The 10407-nt window shown below is 51.1% G+C and overlaps 1 protein-coding gene across 2 annotated transcripts in view; it reads right to left on the bottom strand.

The window, feature by feature from the left end:
- Positions 1-4782: 4782 nt before the first annotated feature.
- Ciita (class II major histocompatibility complex transactivator) overlaps positions 4783-10407 on the bottom strand; it is a 51315-nt gene continuing 45690 nt past the window's right edge. For both annotated transcript variants that reach the window (XM_005349302.2, XM_005349303.2), the window contains exons 15-18: positions 9542-9628; positions 6012-6095; positions 5818-5901; positions 4783-4858 (exon numbers count right to left, since the gene is read on the bottom strand). In XM_005349302.2, the coding sequence (XP_005349359.1) occupies positions 4783-4858; positions 5818-5901; positions 6012-6095; positions 9542-9628 (331 nt within the window). The remainder of the gene's footprint in view (positions 4859-5817; positions 5902-6011; positions 6096-9541; positions 9629-10407) is intronic.

The raw sequence follows: 10407 nt of genomic DNA, 5'->3' as shown, positions 1-10407 counted from the left end.
TCCGACCCCTTTTGCCTTGTCTGTTTGCTGTTCTTTCTTTGTTTGTTTGCTTTGTTTGTTTTGTTTTGAATTTTGGAAAGGGTACATTATGACTGACATTATGATTGGCAAAAAAGGCAGATGACCCAGTCTGGAGATACAGGAGGTACTAGGGGACCCACTCTAGAGAGGCCACCTCCTCCCACCTTCTGAAAGCCTGAGTTACAGTGGGGAAAGCTAGGGGACTCTGGAGAACTTGGGCCTGAGTCCCACACATGGAACATATGACACACCTCCATGAACAACGAGGAAGGGACTGGGTGTAGTGGTGCACACATTTAATCCCAGCACTCAGGAAGCAGAGGAGGTAGATATCTATGAGTTCCAGTCTAACCAGGTCCAAAGAGTGGGTTCCAAGCCAGCTACATGATGAGACCTTACCTTAAAAATTAAAGAATGGGCCGGGTGGTGGTGGCGCACGCCTTTAATCCCAGCACTCGGGAGGCAGAGGCAGGCGGATCTCTGTGAGTTCGAGGCCAGCCTGGACTACAAGAGCTAGTTCCAGGACAGGAACCAAAAAGCTACGGAGAAACCCTGTCTCGAAAAATCAAAAAAAAAAAAAAAAAAAGAATGGGAAAGAGGCTAGGAATGGAATTTGCTTGCTAGAATACTTACCTGGCTTGCACAAAGCCCTGGGCCCCAGGACCACATAAAAACAGGCACAGTGGTATGTGCTTATAATCCCAGCAATCCAGAGGCAGAGATAAAAGAATCAGAAGTTCAAAAATGAAAGCAGGAAGATCAGAAGTTCAAGGTCATCCTGGGCTATATTAGACTTTGTCTCCAAAACCCACAAAAAATTGGAGCCTTTTTCCCTAGTCTTCTCTAGTCTAGAGCATAGCTTCAGCTCCTCCCTGCAGCCATGTGCAGTTAGGGCAGCGTGGCACACAGCAGATGGCAATGATGACACTTCCCACCTCTCCACGACAGGATAATCTGTCATGCAACAGGGTGCAGCAGAATTCCCCAAGATGGCAGTTTTTTTGCTCTAAGGACAATCATATACAACAGGAAGAGAGACATACTCCCTGGGAGAGAGACCTGGAGGGAAGTCGAGGGCTGAGGAGGGCCTTGGATTGAAAGTGTACTGCATGAACAGCCTGCCAGTTCTCCCAGAACTGCTTCTCACATCACAAGTGGGACTGGCAACCTATTCTAGCACAGTGTGCCCCATACCCAGAGATCCTTCAAAGGGGTCACAGGCCAAGCTGGTATGTTAACTCTATAAATGCCAAGTTTCTAACTGGAACCACACTTACCCACCCCTTGAGACGACACCATGCTAATCACTCCAGGCTCCAGTGGTGTACAATGCTGGTGTATCCACTGTCCAAGAGCCTTGTGCAGGGCACAGTCTGGCCAGACGCACTTGGCCGCTCTAAGATGCGAGGCTTCCAAAGCGGGAGCCTTGAGCATCTTGTTCACCCACATGTCCTCAGTGCACAACCACACAGTGACTAAGTGATCCATCCCACACTTACTGAGCACCTACTGTGTACAAGGCACTTGACTGGGTGTAGAGGGCAGAGGGGTGATTACAGCAGAGAAAGACAGACAGACAACAAAAGAGATTGTTGAGATCAAGAGTGAGTATGGTACAGGGGGATGAGAGACAGAGAATCTGCCTGAGGAACCATGGAATCCTGTAGGAAGTCACATACAGAGATCTGAGAACATTCCAGACAAAGGCAGGAATAAAACACAGAGTGGAAGGAGTATAGACCAGGCCGGCCTTGAACTCACAGAGATCCTCCTACCTCTGCTGGGTGGGATCAAAGGTATGTGGTACCACACATGACCTTTTTTTTTTTTTTTTTTTCCCCAAGATTTGTTTGTCTTACATGTGTGAGAGTTTTGCCTGTGAATCTGTCTGGGCACCAAGTTCATACAGTGCTCGTGGGGTCCAGAAGAGGGCAGCAGAGCCCTGTGCCAGGCATTGCTTTCAACTCTTACAATTTTATTTTAAATTTTTATCTATTTTTTAATTTTGTGGGCTGAAAAGATGACTCAGTGATTAAGAATGTTTGCTGCCTTTGCAGGGGACCTGAGTTCTGTTCCCAGCACCAACATGGAGGCCAACAACAGCCTGTAACTCAGTTTAACTCAGTTCACGAGTGGACAGAAACTCAGAAGGCAGCTTGTAGGAGTTGGTTCTCCATGTGAATCTGGGGATCAAGCTCAGACCACTGGACTTGCTTACCCCCTGAGCCATTTTGCTGACCTGTTTATTGATATTTTTGTTTCCACATTGTGTCTTCACATAATCCAGTGAGGAGGACACTCTGCCTATTTTACAGATGGCTAAGGCACAGAAGACACTTGCCTGCATATATGGCGAGATGGAGCTTGAGACCAGGCAGCTCAGCCAAGAGTTGGTGTCACACAGTTCTAGGCTACCTCACTTCAGAAGCCAGGAGGCTTAAGATGCTGCCCAGCACACAGGATCCAGCATTTACTGTGTCCCTGGCACAGTCAGTGTCTTACATAAATGAACCCGTTAAGAAGTGACAGCCCTTGGCAGAGTGAGGAGAGGTACTTTTGGTATCTCCAGAGAGACCAAAGACAGAGGTAAGGTAAGGGTCTGCCTACCTGAGTGGCAGTGCCTTTGTGCTGTCGCTTGTGGCCACACAAATGGAACTTTCAGGTGCCACCCCTGAGCCTGAAGCCTCAGCACAGATGCCCTCAGCAGCTGGACATGAATCACCCCCAAACAGCCATGCAAACCACCCCGCTAGACCCTCTAGCCCAGTTGCCACTTTCTGGGGTGTGGGCCAGTCCTACTGACATCAGGGCTAGCATGCTGGAGCCATACAGATGGCTCTTCTGCCAAGGCGGGGAAGCAAGCTGTCACTGTCCTGATGTAGGGATGGATGGTGCCTGACCTCAGAGGACGCAAGAACAGGGGAGTTGGTGCTGCCTGCCCTCTTTGGATAGCTGCAGCTAAGGCTGGCCAACCTGGCTCCAGAACTGCTCCCAGTGTGCAGCTAAGCAGAAGAGGAGAGCACCCCCCTTTGTACAATGCTCACTGCTTCAGCCCTTAGGCCCGGGAATCAATAACTTTCCACTGAGTCTCAGAAGCTGCAGAAAATACAGGATGTGGACAGAGCTGGACTGCAGGGTGTGCGCATGGGCTCAGTGCATGCTCTGTACTGCAGTATGTGGTTAGACAGTGCTCTGCAGCCTCGCTGGCTGCTGTGAGCAGTGCACAGATGCTCTCTGCTGGCCTGTGTCTTCTCACTTTCTCCCCTCTGTTCTCCCTGGAAGGCAAGCCAGCACCCCTTGGAGAAGTCCCCAGCCCAGCTGTCCCATTAAGGACTCAGGGCTCCCAGCCAGCAATCCCTGTCACAAGCCAGACACACAGGCAAGAGCCTTCAGATGATTCAGCCAGGCTTCTAGCTGCCCCAATTGACTCAGAGGGTTGGTGGGGCCAGGTGAGCTGTCAGGGGTCAGGGCAAAATAGAAGTATGGGCTGTTTTAAGTTATTGTGGTTTGGGTGGTTTCTTTTGCATTAGATAACCAGTACAGAAGGTGTCCCCAGATGGAACTTGTGGGATAAACCAGGCTCCATAGCTGCAGTGAGAGTAGCTGGTGCATTTAAAATGTAGTGGGTGTGTGAAGAAGGCAGAGCAGCTCCCAGTGCAGCAGCTCCCGGCCACAGCAGCTCCCAGCCGTAGCCTTCCAGTCCTGTAGTCTACCATTTCCCTAGTTCTTGGTTCACGCCCAGAATCTCAGCCAGGCCTGACTCAGCCTTGACTGAAGGTTTGTGAAAACAGTGCCACAAGTAGAAAGAGCTGTCATAGACTCCCTGTCACATTTAAAAGTCTGCAGGCCGAGGGCCACCCTGAGTGTCTTCAGAGAGCCTAGCAGGCCCTATCGGGAGCGGCAGGGAAGAAGTTCCTTCTCACCAGGCTGGCCCTGGCCTGGTGGGTGCTTGACTGCTTCAGTTCTGCCCTCTGGTCTGGAATGTCAGAGAGAAGGTCTTTGGCCTCTTGGATGAAACCGCTGAACGCAGCCCCAGACCTGTCTGCTAGTGCTCAGAACCACCGAATGGGGCTGGCTTCCTACCTGGCCCTGTAAGAACGTGGAACTGCTCTTGGGGCCTGTAGAAGACCAAGACTTGTGTCCGTCCCTCATCTAGGTAGAGATGACTGTGAGCCTGCAGGGGCAGGGTGACCAGAGGCCGACTCCCTGTAGAAGCGCTGAGTCCATAGTACCCAGTGCAAGGTCCAGCGTGGTCAGTGTCCCGAGTCCGTGCTGTGGGTGATCAGAAGACACAGGTAGTCAATGAGCTCCCAGAGGAAGAGCCTTGACAGCAAAGGAGGGGCTGTCAGAATGTGGGGGACAACTGTAACACAGGTCAGGGGGGGGGGAATGTGGACAAACAGGGTAAGGGGACAATGGTCTTAATATTGTAGCGGAAATGTATTAATTTCCTATGAAGATGAACCCAAGAGAAATAACAAGAAGAAAGACTTGCAAATTTCGAAGGAAGGACTACCCAGTACCAAGATAGGGATTATAGAGACCAGCTCAGCCTGTCTTTCCCCAGTCCTTAAGCCTGACCTCAGGGAGGTTCCTTGCCCCAAGTCCCCAAAGTCTGGAGGACATTTGCTAATTTGGAAACAAGATAGCTCCAGATGACACGTGAACCCAACCAACCTTGCTTAATGCCTTTGGTCCCACCTCACAAGGATACTGACCCTAGTGTCCCTACCCAGTTACCTTGTCCATAGCACAGCAGGGTCATCTTAGGCTGATCCGGGAATCCAGCTGCTGCAAGTGTTCCTGAACCCCAAAGGGGATAGTAGGTGTCCACATTCTGCAGAGGGGGCATGGAACTTCAGGGCCAGGACTCCCCAGGGCAAGCTACCCACAGCCCTACCTCCCACTCTGCATAGAGCCTTAAACACACCCCACCTGGCAGCGCACAGACCAACATGGATGAACAGGGTGCTACAAGGCCCCCTTTCAATCCTGACTTGTCGTGTGGCCTTGAACAGGTCTGTTCTGCCAAATTCTCTTTAGCTGCAAAGTGAATCCTATTGTGTTTTAGTATGGTCTGTCCTCCACGTGGTGAGCACCTTCCCCCAGACTGGGACACTGGTTTGAAGGCATAAGCAGGTCATTGTGGGTGGACCTTTGAAGGCAATAGCCACGCAAGTTCCGGCAGCTGGCTGCTCCTTTCCAGAGTGTGAGCAGCTGCAGGCACATACTCTTGCAATCAATGCCTTCCCATCACAATGGACATGGACGGCACTGTGTGAGCCTGCGAGCCCAAATGCACCTTTCCTCCTTTTCCTTGCTTCTGCCGGGTGTTATGGTCACAACGATAAAGGAATCTAGAGAGGCCACTATCTATCCTGGAAGATGGACACAACTGTGCAGATCAAAGCCACCTGAAGAGCCAAGGGTGCTGGATGTCAAACATCACAGTGGCTGGGCACAGCACATGCATCTGTAGTACCAGCTGCAGAAGGCTGAGGCAGGGGGATCATGAGTTCAAGTGCATTTGGGAGATGGAGGCAAGAGGGCCATCCTTGGCTACATAGCAAGTTCCAGGCCATCTCAGGCTGCACGAGAACCTCGCTCCCTATTTCATGACTAACATAACCGTCTCAAGTCTCTCTGCAGATTTCACATCCTTGTCCAGAGAGGAAGAAGCCAAGGCCTGCAGGGCAAATCACTTGCCAGCCCAAGCACATAGATTGCTAAGCAGGGGTGGGATTTGAATTCTAGAGTCGTACAAGGATCTCCAACCCCAGGGACAGCGCAACTTACGCCAGCGTTTCCACTTGAGGGCACTTCTGAAGGCTGGAGGCCAGCTGCTGGGCACCGGCAGCCGTGAACTTGTTGAACTGGACACTGAAGAGAGAGGCCCATCCTGAGGCCTGGCTACTCACATCCCAAGCCTTCCCATGATGCAGGTAGGGGACCCTTTGCCTCCCCAGTTACCACTGAACCCCTCCACTCACTCCATCACTCGCAGGGACACCATGTCCGGAAGCACTTGTGCCAGGCTCTTGGCTCCTGCGTCACGGATGCAGTTATTGTACAAGCTGCCAGAAACAAGAAGGAAGAGGGTTTGGGTGCTGGGCTAGCTCAGAGTCAGGTGGATCCACACTCAACTGAGATGATGGCTCCATTTTATCTGTCAGCTCATCTGCCTACCTACCTGCCTGCCTGCCTGCCTATCTATCTACCTATCTACCTACCTACCTATATATCTACCTACCAATCTACCTACCTACCTATTTACCTACCTGCCTACCTACCTATCTATCTACCTACCTACCTACTTACCTGCCTGCCTGCCTACCTATCTGTCTGTCTGTCTGTCTGCCTGCCTGCCTACCTACCTACCTGCCTGCCTGCCTGCCTGCCTGCCTGCCTGCCTGCCTGCCTACCTACCTACCTACCTACCTAATAGACAAGGGGCCATGTATCTCAAGCTATCCTAGAACTTGATATGTAGTCAAAGATAACTTTGAACTTCTGATTCTCCTGTCTCTGCCTTCTGAGTACTAGGACTACAGGCACGTGCCATCACACCTAGCTTCAGCAGTGCTGGGGATGGAATGAAGCCAGGGCCTCATACGTGCTAGGCAAACACTCTGCCAACTGAGCTACATCCCCAGACAGGCCCTACTGTCCCATTTTACAGATGGACTAATTGAGGCCCAGAGAGTCTCACCCACTTATCTGTAGTTTCGTGGTGAGTTCAAGAAACAGAGTTCTACACTGGGCTTGATGGGTCAGGTCTGTAATTCTAGCTATGTATGAAACTGAGGCAGAGAGATTATAAATTTAGGCCAGCCTGGGGTATATGAGACCCTGTCTCAAAATAGGTTGGTTTAATTTTCTGCTTTTTTGTTTTTATTATTTTTGTGTATGGGTGGTTTGCCTTCGTGTGTGTGCAGTGTCTGAGGAGACTAGATGAGGGCAAGGGACCCCTGGAACTGGAGTTACAGATGGTTGTGAGCAAAATGTGTTAGCTAGAAATTGAATCCATGTCCTCTGCAGGAGCAGCCAGTGCTCTTAACTGCAGCCCCAGAAAACAGAAGGTTAAAGAAGGCTGGGGTTAGAGCTCAGTGTAGCGTGTTTGTCTGGTGTACATGAGGTAGCTCTAGCCTCCATCCCCAGTAATACACACACATGCGTCAGCACACACACACACACGGGAGGGGGAGGAGAGAGGAAGACAGGAGGGGGAAAAGGGGGGAGAGAGGGAGAGGGAAAGAGAGGAGGAAAGAAGTGGGGGAGAGATGAGCGAGGAGAGGAGGGGGAGGGGTAGAGGTGCTTCCCAGCCCAAAGCATTTAGAAACTCCAAGGAGAACAACTTCCCAGGTTCGAAGGCAACTTCCCAGGTTCTGTCTGGGCGGGTCACTGGATTTCCCTATGCGTGCTGTTGTTCATTGTAAAATGGGTAGGACGGGGTCTCTGTAGGGACAGTGGGTGGGTTCTTGCTGGTTTATGTAGTGGACTAAATGTTAGCCAGGGTCTCACAGTGTGACATACTCACAGAAACCACCGAGGGCCACATGAGACACCACAGAAGGGGTGACCTGTGTTGGCCATGGGAAAAAGAAACCCTGGAAACTGCTAAGACTCTGGAGACTTTGATGTTGGGATGAGTGTATTTTGCATGAGATAGCCATAAGTCCTCTGTAACTCTCGTCCCAGGGGATCTGATACCCTCCTCTGGCCTCTGCAGGTACTGTGTGCATTTGGCACATGGGTGTACACACAGACATGACACCTGTGCCCATAAAATAAAAATATTTTTTAAAAATTAAAAAGGGGAAACTGAGCTGAGCACCACGGTTCACTGCTCTCTGCTTCTTGACTCATGCTCCCCGCTGTGATGGGCTGCACCTCACACTGTGAGCCCTAAGAACCCATTCCTCCCTTAAGCTGCCATTGTTAGGTATCTGGTGTTGGTGACAATGGTAGTGAGGAAGCCTGCCTGGCCCACAAGCACCTGCCTGTGTGTTCTGGACTTTCCTGACCTCCCACCCTCCTGTCCCACCTCCCATTCAGCCACCTCAGGAGCCCTTCTGCCCCTGAGAATCCATCCTCTTCCTGCTTCAAGGCCATCGTACCCGCTGCCCTGCAGAGCCGCTCACCTCTAGGTCCCACACAGGGCCATGTCTCACCCCGTCACAGCACCCTTCTCTCTGAAATAAACTGGTGACACTCCCATTGTACTCTCCTGGGACATACCAATTCCCTTCCTAGAATAAACCACTGTCCTAAACACCCCCTCTTCATGTCTGTGCGCTGTCCTGTATGCAACTCGAGGGCAAGGACATCCCATGGTTTAAGGTAGGGAATACTGTGCACTTAGCACAACTTTAGGGTGTCAGGTGGGCACTGAGTACCTATGTTATGACTTGTGCAGTGCACGACCTGTTCATCCGCACAGAGGACCAGATTGGAAGGGTGTTAGAGATGGACAGAAGTCGCCTTTCCTGGAACATGCCTTGGGGGAAGGAATTCTTTCCCAGCTGGATAGCCAAGATCTGCTGGTGCTGAGCTCAGTGACTGGGACTCTGACTCAGGCTCTCTTCTCTCAGCCCCTAGAACCACACTAAGACTGGCTGAAAAAGTTGGAACTGCTACACTGAGACCCACCAGGAGGTGGCAATGCAAGCACTGACTAGTGTGGTAATGGACCACTCAGAAGCCAGCCTGCAGGGCTCCAGTTCACTCTCCTGCTGTGGGTAGATGGCTAAGGCACAGCCATCCATGGTAATGGACCACTCAGAAGCCAGCCTGCGGGGCTCCAGTCCACTCTCCTCCTGTGGATAGATGGCTAAGGCACAGCCATCCACTGCTCACTAGGGACAGACTGGGGTATGGCATGTGATCCACTGACACGATTCTTATTTTCCAGATGAGGAAATAGAGGCTTAGAACAAGTAAGCAACTTGCCCCAAGGCTCTGGTGATGTTCAACTCATCCTAGGTCGATGCACTGTAGGAGCCAGTCATGATAAGCTTAATAGAGGCCTGAGTCTCAGTAGTTTACCCTGAAGCAATACCAGGTTGCAGGAAGGACCACAAACTGAGATTACCCAGGCACCACCCAAGAACAGACCATCCAAAGGAAATGCCTAAATTCCAACCATTGTAGATACGATCACCTGCCAGCACACACTCACCAGCACACCCCAGACAAATGTCAGCCAATCAGGGGTCCTGAACCTCAGAAATCCCCCATCCCCACCTTTACTACTATAAAAACCCAACTCTAACTGAGCTCGGGGCGCTGTGATTGTTCCAATACGTTGGACACACAGAGAGTCAGAGTTTGCAAACTTGTGTAGAATAAAGGCTCTTTGCTTTTACATATGGGATTTGGTCTTCTTGTTGGTTTTTGGGGGACTGCATTGATCTGAGCATAACAACACCACCAGGTTACACAAAGACCTTGTAGCCAGCAAGAGGAGACCATCTTCCTGCCCCCCATCTCCCCAGCCCACTCAGCAGGGCACCCCACTCACCTCAGCCTCAGGAGGGACTTGGCTAGGGCCGGCAGGGCTTCTGCAAGCTTGCAGGCACCCACATCGGTGATGTTGTTCTGGGACAGGCTACAGGGAGGGACGCGGGAGGAAAGAGTTCAGGAGTGGAAGGCCCTCACTTTCCCACTGATCCCCATCATGAGGCTAGAAACGCACCCCCCACAGGAGACCAGTAGTCACAGACCTGTGATAGCCAGTCTCAGGGAGGGTCATGGGGCATGCAGTTGTACCCACAGGAACCACTTATAAATAAGGTCTGTTACAGAGACAGTGGGTGGCAGGGTGTGAGGTAGATGAGAGAAAAAGTGCTCCCCTCTTCCGCCTGCTCTCTGATTTGCTAGTGACCCCTTTCCTCTTGGAGCGTTTTCCAGCACTCTAACTACAAACAGTAGGTGCTCAATAAATGTGGACATGTCCGGGACTAGAAAGATGAGAGAAGAGAGGGAAACCTATCTCATGGTATACCTAGGCCACTGTAAATTATGAAGACATCTACACTGTGTATCAAGGAAATGGCCACATGAATTCTTGGGACATTTTAGACTTCTTAATTTTTTTTTATAACATGGAATGTTGACAGATTTTTAAAAAATGTTTTGTTGTGGGAATCGAACCCAGGGCCTTATGCATGCTAGACAAGTGCTCTCCCATTGCTGTGTTCCTAGTGCTTTTGAATTCAAAAAAATATCGTTGTTGTTGTAATGCGTGGAGGGGCGTGCTGTCATCGTGCGCATGTGTGGAGGACATGCATGCGTGGAGGGGCGTGCTGTCATCGTGCGCATGTGTGGAGGACATGCATGTGTGGAGGGGCGTGCTGTCATTGTGCGCATGTGTGGAGGACATGCATG

The sequence above is a fragment of the Microtus ochrogaster genome, chromosome 7 (genome assembly GCF_000317375.1).
Source record: "Microtus ochrogaster isolate Prairie Vole_2 chromosome 7, MicOch1.0, whole genome shotgun sequence".
Lineage (NCBI taxonomy): Eukaryota > Metazoa > Chordata > Mammalia > Rodentia > Cricetidae > Microtus > Microtus ochrogaster.
Note: the sequence above shows the minus strand (reverse complement) of the source record. Positions and strands in the feature narration are given on the sequence as shown.